This window comes from Salvelinus sp. IW2-2015, linkage group LG18 (assembly GCF_002910315.2).
Source record: "Salvelinus sp. IW2-2015 linkage group LG18, ASM291031v2, whole genome shotgun sequence".
Classification (NCBI taxonomy): domain Eukaryota; kingdom Metazoa; phylum Chordata; class Actinopteri; order Salmoniformes; family Salmonidae; genus Salvelinus; species Salvelinus sp. IW2-2015.
The window spans coordinates 49,987,936-50,003,394 of NC_036858.1; the positions used below are offsets into that span (position 1 = coordinate 49,987,936).

Sequence of the window (15,459 nt, forward strand, 5' to 3'; positions counted from 1 at the left end):
TGATGTGAGTGGGCATTCTATGTTGTATGTCTAGTTTGTCTGTTTCTATGTGTTTGGTCTGATATGGTTCTCAATCAGAGGCAGGTGTCAGTCGTTGTCTCTGATTGGGAGCCATATTTAGGTAGCCTGTTTTGTCATTGTGGGTTGTGAGTGATTGTTCCTGTGTCTGTGTCTAACCATACGGGACTGTTTCATTTTTGTTCGTTTCACTTTGTTGTTTTGTTCAGTGTTCAGTTTGCTTTATTAAAATATGGAAACTTACCACGCTGCGCATTGGTCCTCCGATCCTTCCTACTACTCCTCCTCAGAAGAGGAGGAAGACGAGCGTTACAATGACAAAGTTAACTGATTATTAGAAATTTTAGCAAATGCATTAAAAATAAAAACAGAAATACCTTATTTACATAAGTATTCAGGCCCTTTGCTATGAGACTGGAAATTGAGCTCAGGTGCATCCTGTTTCCATTGATCATTCTTGATGTTTCTACAACTTGATTGCAGTCCACCTGTGGTAAAGGCACACACCTGGAAAGGCACACACCTGTCTATATAAGGTCCCACAGTTGACAGTGCATGTCAGAGCAAAAATAAAACCATGGGGTCGAAGGAATTCTCCCTAAAGCTCTGAGACAGGATTATGTCGAGGCACAGATCTGGGGAAGAGTACCAAATATGTCTGCAGCATTGAAGGTCCCCAAGAACACAGTAGCCTCTATTATTCTTAAATGGAAGAACCACCAAGACTCTTCCTAGAGCTGACTGCCCGGCCAAACTGAGCAATCGGGGGTGAAGGGCCTTGGTCAGGGAGGTGACCAAGAACCCAATGGTCACTCTGACAGAGCTCTAAAGTTCCTCTGTGGAGATGGGACAAACTTCCAGAAGGACAACCATCTCTGCAGCACTTCACCAATCAGGATTTTATGGTAGAGTGGCCAGATGGAAGCCACTCCTCAGTAAAAGGCACATGACAGCCAGCTTGGAGTTTGCCAAAAGGAACCTAAAGACTCCTAGACCATGAGAACCAAGATTCTCTGGTCTGATGAAACCAAGATTGAACTCTTTGGCCTGAATGCCAAGCGTCACCCTGGAGGAAACCTGGCACCTTCCGTACAGTGAAGCATGGTGGTGGCGGATGTTTTTCAGCGGCAGGGACTGGGAGACTAGTCAGGATTGAGGCAAAGATGAACGGAGCAAATTACAGAGAGATCCTTGATGGAAACCTGCTCCAGAGTGCTCAGGACGTCAGACTGGGGCGAAGGTTCACCTTCCAACTGGACAATGACCCTAAGCACACAGCCAAGACAACGCAGGAGTGGCTTCAGGACAAGTCTCTGAATGTCCTTGAGTGGCCCAGCCAGAGCCTGGACTTGAACCTGATTGAACATCTCTGGAGAGACCTGAGAATAGCTGTGCAGCAATGCTCCCATCCAACCTGACAGAGCTTGAGAGGATCTGCAGAGAAGAATGGGAGAAACTCCCCAAATACAGGTGTGCCAAGCTTGTAGTGTCATACCCAAGAAGACTCAAAGCTGTAATCGCTGCCAAAGGTGCTTCAACAAAGTACGGAGTAAAGGGTCTGAATACTTATGTAAATGTCATATTTCAGTTTTTTATTTGCAATAAATAAATTAGCAAAAATGTCTAAAATTCTCTTTTTACTTTGTCATTATGGGGTATTGTGTGTAGATTGAGGAAAAAAATAATTTAATACATTTTAGAATAAGGCTGTAACGTAACAAAATTTGGAAAAGAAATCAAGGGATCTGAATACTTTCCGAAGCCACTGTATATTAATGTCAACTCTCCCTCTCTTTCCATTTACTGTATCCTGCATCATCACCYACTGAGCACCGACCGACACCGGACGTCCGTGGACTTTGAAATTTGGTCAGTCCGCCCTGGCCTTGATTTCAACGTCCATAGATGTCTTTTTTGGTCCAAAACATAGACGTCCATGATTGATTTGGTACAGGTCGGACCTAATCATTAACATCGATGTATCACAAGTTTGGACAACACAGTAAAGAAAAGTAGAGTATAGTTCAGTATAGTAAGGAAAAGTATAGTTCAGTACAGTCCTGAACTGTTCTTGAACAGTAGAATAGAGTGGATATACTTCACTGTACTGAACGTTACTGTACTGTACTATACTCTACTTTTCTTTACTGTACTGTACTATAATCTACTGTAGTGTACTTAACTATACTCTACTTGATTGTACTGAACTCTACTGTACGCGACTGTACTGTACTGTGCTGTACTTTGATGTCCAAACTTGTGAAACATGGACGTCTATGATTGGACCAAATTTGGTCTTGTTTGGTGGCAGAGCTCATTCAAATAATAACCAGTGTGTAGAACAATACACAACTATGCAAAGGAGGATATAGCATATTTATACCTTTGTACCTATTTAGGATACATCCATGAAGAGAATGACATTCATATCCATAATTATGCATTTCTTTATAGTACAGATTAGGGACCCATAATGAAATTCCATGACCTCCAGTGGTGTAAAGTACCTGTACCTAGTACTTGAAAGTATTTTGTGCATCTATACTTTAGTTTAATATTTATATCTTTGACAACTGTTACTCCACTACATTCCTAAAGAAAATAATGTACTTTTTACTCCATAAATTTTCCCTGACACCCAAAAGTTCTCCTTACATTTTGAGTGCCTAGCAGGACAGGAAAATGGTCCAATTCACACACKTATTAAGAKAACRTCCCTACTGCCTCTGATCTGGCAGACTCACTAAACACAAATGCTTAGTTTGTAAATTATGTCTGAGTGCTGGAGTATGCCCCTGGATATCGGTAATAAAAAAWWAAAAAATTGGTGCCGTCTGGTTTTCTTTATTTGAAATGATTTATACTTTTACTTTTGATACTTAAGTATATTTAAAACCAAATATTGTTTTACTTTTAYTCACGTAGTATTTTACTGGGTGACTTTCACTTTTGCTTGAGTCATTTTCTTTAAGATATTTTTACTTTTACTCAATTATGACAATTTGGTACTTTTTTCACCACTGGTTACCACAATTCTGTTACTGGATGTAAATCCACTTYACTTACTGTAGTTAAAAAACCATAATATATCTTTTTTCAAAGTCATGGTATCATGTCATAGCTGACACCCCATTTTTCTGCAGACATCTTTTGATCATAATTTTCTCACATAAAAAAACTGAGGGAGATTTTACCGAAATTCTGTTACCAAACTTTGCATCTGCACAGTTCTTCCAGTAAATGTGTTTTTGTAGAATTCTGTCTAAATGGTTAAAAGTAGGCCTTTTGCATAGAGTTGTACAGTCTGTTAAACTTTTAAATCAATGGTTTTTGTTTAGCATACATTTAAAGTGAAAAATCTGAGTCTCGGTGTAATTCTGTTACCATCTCCCCCACAAGACTGTGTTAAGGCGTCCGCATGTTTGTTATTCAAAACAGTTCGTACATACACTATATATACAACAGTATGTGGACACCACAACAAATTAGTGGATTCGGATATTTCAGCCACTGTATAAAATCGAGCACACGCAATCTCCATAGACAAATTTGCAGTAAAATGGGCTTACTGAAGAGCTCAGTGACTTTCAACCTGGTACCGTAATTGGATGCCACCTTTCAGTTTGTCAAATKTCTGCCCTGCTAGAGCTGCCCCAGTAAATTCTTAGTGCTGTTATTGTGAAGTGGAAACGTCTAGGAGCAACAATGGCTCAGCCACACAAGCACACAGAACGGGGCCGCCGAGTGCTGAAGTGCGTCTGTCCTCGGTTGCAACACTCACTACGAGTTCCAAACTGCTTCTGGAAGCAACGTCAGCACAAGAACTGTTCGTCGGGAGTTTCATGAAATGGGTCTCCATGGCCGAGCGTCAGGTGGAGTGGTGTAAAGCTCGCTGCCATTGGACTCTGGAGCAGTGGAAACACATTCTCTGGAGTGATGAATCACGCTTCACCATCTGGCAGTCCGACGGGTGAATCAGAGTTTGGTGAATGCCAGGAGAACGCTACCTGCCCCAATGCATAGTGCCARCTGTAAAGTTTGGTGGGGGAGGAATAATGGTCTGGGRCTGTTTTTCATTGTTTGGCCTAGGCTCCTTAGTTCCAGTGAAGGGAAATCTTAACACTACAGCATACAATGACATTCTAGACAATTCTGTGCTTCCAACTTTATGGCAACAGTTTGGGGAAGGCCCTTTCCTGTTTCAGCATGACAATGCCACCATGCACAAAGCGAGGTCCATACAGAAATGGTTTGTCGAAAATGATGAGGAAGAACTTGACTGGCCTGCACAGAGCCCTGACCGCAACCCCATCAAACACCTTTGGGATGAATTGGAACTCCGACTGCGAGCCAGTCCTAATCGCCCAACGTCAGTGCCAGACCTCACTAATGCCTGTGGCTGAATGGAAGCAAGTCCCTGCAGCAATGTTCCAACGTTTAGTGGAAAGCCTTCCCAGAAGAGTGAAGGTTGTTWTAGCAGCAAATTAATAATATTAATGACCATGATTTTGGAATGAGATGTTCAACGAGCAGGTGTCCACATACTTTTGGTCATGTAGTGTATATTATGACGACATTTTGTGAAATGTTTGTTTGTTTTAGTCTTTGGCAAGGGTTTTTTCTGCTGTTCGTGCGCACAACCTTTTTTCTCCAGGCAAGCCGAAGTTTGGGAGCCGAAGTCTACGCCCCTTTGTTAGTGATCAGTCAACAGTAAGGATTCTTCAATGACGTTTGTTGTCGTTCAACCAGAGACAGCTCGTTTTCATGCTGATTTTTTCACACGAAAAATACTGCACCAAATAGTTAGATGTAAAATTGCGGGACTAAGATCTCCTCGGCAAAAACTTAAATTAATTACATATTTCTTGAGTTAGCTTAGATTAACTCTGACTATTTTGAGGAAGTGTATACTGCTACGGCGTCTCAATATGGACAAACAGTACTATTGTCGATTTTTCTTTTTTTCTCTTGTTTTTCAAGTGAAGGTCTTTTAAGGGAGTATGCGAGCACACTCGTTCGGTTCGCCTAGCCGGGTTCAGCTAGGCACCAGCCAAACTGAAGCATGCGGAAGCCCTAAGTCCCAGCCATTAGCTGTTGCTAGCCAGCCTGGAAGCCATTGCTCTASGAAGTGAGCACAATAGAGCTAAGACCTAATGGGAGGAACACTCAGTGAGAGATCAGATCTAAGGATTAGACTGAGYTTTAGCAGCCTGTTGTCAGTGGTGAGGCTGTATGGGGGTTAGGGGTTGAAGGCAGGTTTTTGTCTGGCTATGGCCACTATCCCTCAGTCCCCTCCCTTAGCACAGGATCAGGATGTTTAAGAAGTAAGAACAGACCTCTCCCACTAGTGGGCTGTGGATAAGTGGCTGCTGTGGCTTAACACTGACTGATAAAAGGCCTTGTTGTTGTCAGCTTACTTCCTCTACTTAGCTGTATACTGTATTTCATCAAACAAAAGCTCAGCAAAATGAATAAGACAAGATGTCATGTTATATCAGTTACACAACTCACATTGGGCGTGTTTGTGTGTTTCAGGATTTATGAGCATTTTAACTTCTTTGCTGTGTTTGCAACCCCTTTGTAGGCTCCTCCAGAGATATGTATATAATGACAAGATGCTCATGTCTCCACCCTAATAATGGGAGTCGTTGTTTCAACGGCGGGAAGGCAGGCTTAGGTCCAAAATAAGCCCATAGAAACGCATTGGGCTTATATTGGACTTTGGGCTTATATCTCCCCTTCCCCTCTGGCTCCTCAGACTGCCTCGGGTGTGCGTGTATGTGTGCGTGCATGCCATGCATGTATGCCATACATGATTAACCCTACCATGGCAGCCATCTGATTAGTGGTTTATTTTTCGCTGCCTCTGACATAAGTGGTTCAAGTGTGTGAGGGAGGTGAATGTTTACTCTGCAGGGAGCGGTGTGTGTGCCAGACTCAGTTTCAGCTGAGTGGTCTAAGGAGTGGTGGGAGAAACTCACACACACACCACAGGGTTTAACCACAGACATGTTTCTTACATGAAAACATGCAGCCTACTTGAAATATCTCACAAGAATTTGTCGATACAGCATGTGTTGTCGATGAATGAAAACCAATATCCCAGGTCTTTATGAGGTAGTGGTCACTGCCATGTGTCTGTCTGTGGTTGTGCCAGTGTCTGTGTTTGGGGTTGGTTACAACTCTCTAAGAAAAAGAGTAAACCTATACTATCTGTAAAACTCAGGCTTGTTGGTAGGCTAATCATTTAACACCTCAGGGTCGGAAAGCACTAAAGTGGCCATCCCAGATTGTGAGTTGACCTATTATAATGTAAGGTATAGTTAAGTATTAAGAACTGTTGTAGTAGTCACTAGGCAGTGTGTACATATAACCATTTGAGCAAGCAAAATAAAAACAACTCCAAACTGTGAACTTGAATCAAGATGTAACTAAATCGCCTCAAAGTCCATTGTTTGCCCATAAGCCCAGTCCTGTTGAAGGTATACTTCGGGATTTTTGGCAATGAAACCCTTTATCTACTACCCCGGAGTCAGTTGAACTCAGGGATACCATTTTTCTGTCTCTGCATCCAGTATGAAAGAAGTTAGATGTACTTTTGTGAGCCAATGCTAACTAGTGTTAGCACAATGACTGGAAGTCTATGGTATCTACTAGCATGCTAGATGATACCATAGACTTCCAGTCATTGAGCTAACACTAGTTAGCAATTGCGCAAGCTCTAGTTATCAACTTCTTTCATACTGCACACAGAGACATAAAAATGGTATCCACGAGTTTGTCTGATGTAGATAAAGGGCTTCATTGCCAAAAGACCCAAACCACCCAAGCCATAGACTATTGTCTCTGTTGTGAATTTGAACATGAAATATGTGCCTATTGTAGATTACTCTGACGTTTTTCGTACGATGTACCCAATGACTAATGAAAACTTGCTATGTCCTCATTGAGGTTTTACAGACGTGTTCAATACGCCTCACTTTTGTAATAATCTATGAAATGCATATTGTTATATTTGGTAGCACTTAYTTGTTTTTCCTTTGCCTCCAACCCCCTTCGATGTGTAGAACGGATGAGGGTGGGGCCAGGTCTACATAAGGGTGCAAATGTAAAAAAATCACAAAAGCTCTGACGAAGGGCGTGAGGCCGATACGTAAGCTTATTAAATATCGGTGATACTATCAAGAGCAGTGTGCGGTTTCCTTTTTCCTTCACTTTGYTGCCACAGGGAAAGAGGTACTGGTRAATCAAGTCTGACATCAACAAGCTAACAAAATAATTACAATATTTGCACTGTCTCTATGCACACTCACAGAGCCCTACACACTCAAACACACACACAAACACTCACTCCATCATTTTCTCACTCACACATAATATGCATATACAGTACCAGTCAAAAGTYTGGACACCTACTCATTCCAAGATTTTTCTTWATTTTTTACTATTTTCTACATTGTAGAATACTAGTGAAGACATCAAAACTATGAAATAACACATATGGAATCATGTAGTAACCAAGAAAGTGTTAACCAAAATATATTTTATATTTGAGGTTCTTCAAAGTAGCCACCCTTTGCCTTGATGACAGCTTTGCACACTCTTGGCATTCTCTCAACCAGCTTCATGAGGTAGTCACCTGGAATGCATTTCAATTAACAGGTGTGCCTTGTTAAAAGTTAATTTGTGGAATTTCTTTCCTTCTTAATGCGTTTGAGCCAATCAGTTGTGTTGTGTCATGGTAGGGGTGATATACAGAAGATAGTCCTATTTGGTAAAAGACCAAGTCCATATTATGGCAAGAACAGCTCAAATAAGCAAAGAGAAATGAGTCCTTCACTACTTTAAAACATGAAGGTCAGTCAATCCAGAAAATGTCAAGAACTTTGAAAGTTTCTTCAAGTTCAGTTGCAAAAACCATCAAGCGTAATGATGAAACTGTCTCTCATGAGGACCGCCRCAGGAAAGGAAGACCCAGAGTTACCTCTGCTGCAGAGGACAAGTTCATTGGACTTACCAGCCTGGTAAGTTCATTGGACTTACCAGAAATTACAGCCCAAATAAATGCTTCACAGAGTTCAAGTAACAGACAAATCTCAACATCAACTGTTYAGAAGAGACTGTGTGAATMAGGCCTTCATGGTCAAATTTCTGCAAAGAAACTACTACTAAAGGACACCAATAATAAGAAGAGACTTGCTTGGGCCAAGAAACACGAGCAATGGACATTAGACCGGTGGAAATCTGTCCTTTGGTCTGATGAGTCCAAATTTGAGATTATTTCGTTCCACCGCTGTCTTTGTGAGACGCGGAGTAGGTGAACACATGAATCATGGAAGAGGAGGTGATATGGTGTGGGGGTGCTTTGCTGGTGACACCGTCCTTGATTTATTTAGAATTCAAGGCACACTTAACCAGCATGGCTACCACAGCATTCTGCAGAGATACACCATCCCATCTGGTTTGTGCTTAGTGGTACTATCATTCGTTTTTCAACAGGACAGTGACCCAAAACACACCTCCAGGCTGTGTAAGGGCTATTTGACCAAGAAGGAAAGTGATGGAGTGCTGCATCAGATGACCTGGCCTCCACAATCACTCAACTTCAACCCAATTGAGATGGTTTGGGATGAGTTGGACTGCAAAGTGAAGGAAAAGCAGCCAACACGTGCTCAGCATATGTGGGAACTCATTCAAGACGGTTGGAAAAACATTCCAGGTGAAGCTGGTTGAGAGAATGCCAAGAGTGTGCAAAGCTGTCATCAAGGCAAAGGGTGGCTACTTTGAAGAACCTCAAACATAAAATATATTTGATTTGTTTAACACTTTTTTGGTTACTTCATGATTCCATGTGTTATTTCATAGTTGTGATATCTTCACTATTATTCTACAATGTAGAAAATAGTAAAAATAAAGAAAAACCCTTGAATGAGTAGGTGTGCCCAAACTTTTGACTGGTACTGTACATTTATACAGACCCTACACACCCACTCACATGCAAGCTGCCGCTACTCTGTTAAACGTATATCCTGTTGCCTAGTCCCCTTAGCCCTATACACATCTACCTCCATCACTCCAGTATCCCTGCACATGTAAATATTTGTATTGGAACTGACTTTTTAAATATTTCCTGTATGTAGTGTTGTGGAAATTCTTACAAATGTCGTGGAAATTACCACCAGGGAAACTCAAAGTCAATCTTGAATGAATCATCCTTTATTATCCAGCGCGCTGGAGAGGTTCCAACCAACTCAATGCACCAAGTACAGATGTCAATCAGGAGCTCCACCTGGGGTAGTCCCGTTAGTTCTCCTATATACAGACAAGTTATATTTGCATGATTTAGCTTGTTCATCATTCATAATGAATTAACGTTTGCTTCATTCATGTGACCGACCAATACCTCACGAGGCTTCTTCTCTCTAAGCTGAGACCTTGAAACTGAGATCTTTCGTTCTCAAAACAAGGTCTGGGCGTACTGCCAAATTGCAGATACTGATAAGTGAGGATTCGTTCAATGAGTCACTTGCATGAACATAGAAATTGGTTATTAGAACAGCACATGAATAGAACACAGAAATTAGTTATTAGAAAAGCACAAGTATAAAATATCCATCACAGTAATATGCTTATTTACTTACGTTATTGTGTATTTCATATTTCCTATGAGACATTAAAACTTGAAACTATCCCTTTAAGGGGGGATGAGATCTTTTTGGTTTTGTTATCTCCCCCCCTCTCTCTCCACATCTGTTTCCCTGTCGCTTCTCTCTCTCCCCCTCGCTCTGTCCCCCCCACGTACCATCACGGTCTCTCCTCCCCCTGTCTGTGCATCTTCAGTTAGTAAAGAAACAGACACTGAAGCAATACTATAAAAAACCTGTAGTCCTGAGGGAGTTCAGTCCCTCTAGTCTAGGCTGGTGTGGTGGGTAATTGACTGTTTTACTGTATGTGAGGAACTCCACTGCAGTTTCTTGTCTTTGGTCCTGAGATGAATCAGTCTTAAAATGTTAAAATTCCTGCTATGTTTTGAAATTAGTTTGTTTTATGATTTCAAAGGCCTGTGGTTTTTCTCTGAGATGGCTTCCAGATCTTAGAATCATGTCATTGGAACGCTGTCAGTCAGCCCTCGGGTTGGTTGGGTGGGTTTGATGTGTGTGTGTGTGTAGTGTGCACACCATGGGAGGTTGGTGACAGCTTAATTGGGGAGAACGGGCTCTTGGTAATGGCTGGAGTGGAATTGGTGGAATGGTATCAAATAAATGGCTTCCATGTGTTTGATGCCATTCCATTTTCTCCGTTCCAGCCATTATTATGAGCCGTCCTCCACTCAGCAGTCTCCACTGGTGTTCACTTGTGCGTGCGAGAGAAAGACAGACAGAGAGACAGACATTTTAGGTACAGTCTGAGCTTTGTACGGTTTGAAGTGCCTGTAAAATGCTCTCTCTTTCTCCCTCCATCCCTCTCTTTCTCTCTTTTAAACATACATTTAGTTTAGATATTTTTCTTGGATCACAAGAAAATTCCCAAAAGTGTGTGGCCGGGTTATAGCAGCTGAAGACACAGTATGATATAGAGGTGATATGTGATAGCCTGGCAGGCAGAACTTGTGGTCACTTCTGTGGGAGTAATGACATTCCGTGGTCGCTCCCAGCATATATGGAATACCGCAATCCATCCCAGTATTAATGGAATTCCAATGGAAATCAGGCCTGGTCTACATTACGCACTGGACCACCCGCATTCAAAAATCTCATCTTGGGCGTGACAGGATTATTTTTTACTGGCAAAAGGATCTAGACCACAAAGTAAAAGTTGCAACCATGACAGAATTAAGTTATTTTGACAGGCAAAAACAGACTTGTTGAAGAGCAACAGTGGTCATAACATTGCTACTACATGAAAACTCAACATCAACAGATGTGGGTATATCACACAGATGTTTGTGTGTTTCACCAGTCTAACCAGGTGTGTGTGTATTTTCGCTGATGTTCCGTCTAACTCAGGTGTGTGTGTGTGTGTGTGTGTGTGTGTGTGGTGTGTGTGTGTGTGTGTGTGTGTGTGTGTGTGTGTGTGTGTGTGTGTGTGTGTGTGTGTGTGTGTGTGTGTGTGTGTGTGTGTGTGTGTGTGTCACCAGTCTAACTATGTGTGTGTATGTTTGTGTGTGTTACACCAGTCTAACTATGTGTGTGTGTTACACCAGTCTAACTATGTGCGTGTGTGTGTGTGTGTGTGTGTGTGTGTGTGTGTGTGTGTGTGTGTGTGTGTGTGTGTGTGTGTGTGTGTGTGTGTGTGTGTGTGTGTGTGTGTGTGTGTGTTACACTAGTCAACTACGTGTGTGGTGTGTGTGTTACACTAGTCTAACTACGTGTGTGTGGTGTGTGTGTTTACACTAGTCTAACTACGTGTTTGTGTGTGTTACACCAGTCTAACTAAGTGTGTGTGTGTGTGTGTTTTCCAGGTGACCTGTCCCCAGTGCAGATGTCTCCAGTGCCCCAGTCTCAGTTCATCCCTCTAGCCGAGGTCCTATGCTGTGTCATTTCTGACATGAACTCCTCCAACATCACCGTCAACCAGGATGCCCTCATCAGTCACATGACCAAGGCTCACCAAGGTAACATATACAGATGTATGGGGAGAGCTTCAGGGCATGTCCTTACATACAGGCAGCCTAGTGGTTAGAGCGTTGGGACACTAACCGAAAGGTTGCTGGATCGAATCCCCAAGCTGACAAGGTAAAAAATCTGTCGTTCTGCCCCTGAACAAGGCAATTAACCCACTGTTCCCTGGTAGGCCGTCATTGTAAATAAGAATTTGTTCTTAACTGACTTGCCTAGTTAAAATAAAGGTTAAATAAAAAAGTTAAAACATACAGTACATTCAACCACAGGTGCTCCTGAAAAAGGGGAATTGTAGTTGGGAAAAAGGGGAGAATGATATTTAGTGTATTAAGTCTAATGCTTAGTCTCAACTGGCAGTTTACAGCCTGGCTGTAGATTAGTCCATCTGCAGATATACAGTAACTTTTGAGGGATTTAAAGGAGATAAACTGTATTAACTAATATGGCTGAACTTCTCTCTCTCTTTCTCTCTCTCTCTCTCCCTGCCAGGGATGACCATCCCTACTCAAGACATCCTGTACAACGCTCTGGGCTCGTTGATCAAAGAGAGGAAGATCTACCACACAGGAGAGGGCTACTTCATTGTCACTCCTCAGACCTACTTCATCACCAACAGCCTGGTGAGAGAGAAGAGCTGGTGGACCTCAGGGTCTGGAGACAATGAGTTGCCCTCCCCTCCCCCCATCACCTACCTGCTCAGTAATGACACTCTGGAGAGCCACCCACAGTCCCCCCTGGTGACCCACTGCAAGTCCTGCAGCTGCTTTGCTCCTGCCCAGAACGTGACCAATGCTGCTACTACGGCCACTATAGCTGCCATGGTTCCTCCATCCGTCCCAGACCAGCACTCGGTTTCTGCTTCTTTTAGCGAGTGCACAGGGAAGAGTCTGAAGTGGCCTAGAGACCACAGGCCTCAAGTCCAGCACCAGTCGACCTCGACGGCCGCAGACTACCAGATTAGTGAGGTCAGCAAGACCACTACGGCTACCACCACTGCCACTAGCCGTAAGGACAAAGACAAAGATGGCAAGGAGAAACTAGGGAGGAGGTTTGGCCTCAACCTCTTCAGGAGGAAYGGAGGGAAGAAGGAGAAAGTGAAGAAAGAATATGGCTTGTTCTCAGGTCAGTTCCCTCCGGAGGAGTGGCCAGTGAGGGACGAGGAGGATCTGAACAATCTGCCCAGAGACCTGGAGCACGCTATCATCAGACGCATCAACCCTGAGCTCACTGTTGACAACCTGACACGGCACACTGTACTAATGAAGAAACTGGAGGAGAGAGGAGGGGAAAGAGGGGTGGAAAGGGACAGAGGGTTGCACAAGGGGGACAGGGTTGACGGAGGGGACAAGGGTGTGGACAAGGGCATGTCCACTGAGATCCTAAACTGCTCCAAGCCCAGACATCACCAGTCCTCCCGAGCCAGACTAGGAGCAGGGGCTGGGGGCAGGAGATCTACCTCCAAGGCCTCTCGCAGTAAGAGAAGGGCCCATTCCTCCAGGGAGAAACGGAGAGACAGGCTGAAGACTAAGGCCCCAGTGTGTGTGGATGTGGACCCAGACGGAGATGACCTGGTCCCCTCTTGCCTCAGACCAAAGGTCCCTATTGATGAACTAGACCATAGAGAGGAGCCAGGAGCAGTGGAGGGGAAAAGCCTCTATAAGAAACGCATTGACAACCCCTTTGATGGTCAACCACCTGGGAAAGATACAGCCACAACCCAGACTGTGGCACCTACTATGACCCACAAAGAACAGAGGAGGAGAGAGGGAAAGGAAGCGAAGGAGGGGAAAGAGGGAAAGACTTCAGGAAGAGGGAGGAGAGAACCAGCGGGACACCGCTCCAAATCCTGGGACCCGCACAAAGCAAAAGCAACCGCTGCTGACAAACAGTATGCTGGGAAGTCTCATACAGCCAAGGACAGGTCATGTGACCGTCTCCACGAGAGGGTGTTCACCACCGAACCCCTCCTCCTGCCCCTCTCTGACACCAAACCACCCAGTGAATTACCGTTGGACTACAGCTCGGCTTACCCACAGAGCAGCACACTAAGGATAGACGACAAGGTTAGATATCAGAGGGAGGGAAAGAACAGAGGGAGGAAGAGCATGGAGGGAGGGAAGGAGAAGGAGGGAAAGCATAGGACGACACAGCAAGTAGAATATGGCAGTACAACAGACCATAGACACCCAGCAGTAACAAGCCAAACCCTGGACTCTGATGCCAACCTCCCTAGTACCCACCCCTATGACTCAGTCCCTGCCCACCAGTACGACCAGGCCATGCCTTGGCCAAAGCCTGCTGTGCATCGCAGGCACTCCTTCAAACACACAGACACACAGGGAGACCTAACCCACAGGCCTGACCTGCTCTCCTCACACCAACAGGCCTGCAGTACCACCCCCAAACAACATGGGCTGGTACACAGCAGTGGTGTCAGTAGAGCCCACAGGAGTCCAGGGCATGGGCAAAGGGCCAGTGATGGGTTAGCAGTGGAGAGTAATGGCTTTATGATAGAGAGTGATGAGTTTATAGAAGATGATCACAGGTTTTACCAGAGAGCAGAGGAAGAAGATGAGGATGCCTGTAGTTCTCTGTATCTGAGTGAGGAGGGAGTCATTGACAACAGAGAGGTCTATCAAACACGCCTGTCTCATTATCGTGACTCTCAATCCCTCTTCCATGATCCTAAGACCATATACCAAGACACTATCACTCACTACCACAACCAACCTCACTCCCCTTACCACGACCCCCTACCCCACTGTCCCAACCCCCATTCCATCCAAGGAGACTGGAACAGCACTTTCCCAGAGGAACACTCTTCCACTATCCACCAAGACCCCCCTCTGTCCCCCCACAGCCCCCAAAGACAGGAAGAGGAGAGGTGGCTCAGGGTGAGCGGCTCTACCCTTAACCACCGCAGCCACACGTCCCCAGGAACCCACAGTGATCCCATCCCCAGACGAAGAGCTCCAATCCCAGGGGAGCGAAGACAGGACGCCAGCCACTCCCTGGAAGCTCTAGAGGGTTTAGAGCCACCTGAGGCGGCAGACAGCAGCATCTTTGACTACTGCCAGACCAGCGAGGTGGACTCGGATGCTGAGACCCTCCATAAATCAGCAGACGAGGGGGACAGGGAGTCATCTCACTGGGGGTGTGGAGTAGAGGAGGAAAAGGGCGGCTTTGAGACCCTGGGGGAGAGAGGAGGCCCTCAGACCTCAAGTGCCAGTCTGGGCATGCCCAGTGGAGCTGGACGGGGAGAGATAATGGGGGAGGCGGGGGAGAGTCAGAGCAACACAGGAGACAGCGGGATAGACTCGCCACGGTGAGTTTATTTCTTTGTATTAAAGTGTTAATGATCATCATCGTCACATTTTTTTATGGATTGCAGTTATACCACTTTTCACAAAAGGTCTCATTATATTTTGTGGAGTGATTGTGACAATTTGGCACCAGCTAGATATTATTAAATGACCATGATATTCATCTGTATTAGTCTATTTTAAAGGACTATGCCCCAGGAATGGCCTTCATTTGTAGTGCTCTCAGTGGAACTCCTCTAGGCAGCAGTACCTATCCTCCTCACATCCTCCTGTGTGAGGTCCCAGTCAACCAGAAAACATAACAGAGGCACTTGGCCCTTAAATCCCCTGTTTATTTGTCTTCTCGCCTGCGGCCTCGACCCCTATCTCCAGCTGTAACCCTAGCCTCTCTCTTTGGCTGAAGTAGAGGCTATAGAGCCTATAGTGCTGGCCCAGGGAGGGTGGAGGAATGTGGAGATGCAGAAAATAAGCTAAGGCTGGGAGTAGTTAGATCACCC

The 15,459-nt window shown here is 44.5% G+C and overlaps 1 protein-coding gene across 1 annotated transcript in view; it reads left to right on the plus strand.

Moving 5' to 3' along the window:
• LOC111978424 (storkhead-box protein 1-like) overlaps positions 1 to 15,459 on the plus strand; it is a 52,079-nt gene that overhangs the window by 35,350 nt on the left and 1,270 nt on the right. The window contains exons 2-3 of the mRNA XM_024008489.1: positions 11,480 to 11,632; positions 12,129 to 14,964. Of these exons, the coding sequence (XP_023864257.1) occupies positions 11,480 to 11,632; positions 12,129 to 14,964 (2,989 nt within the window). The remainder of the gene's footprint in view (positions 1 to 11,479; positions 11,633 to 12,128; positions 14,965 to 15,459) is intronic.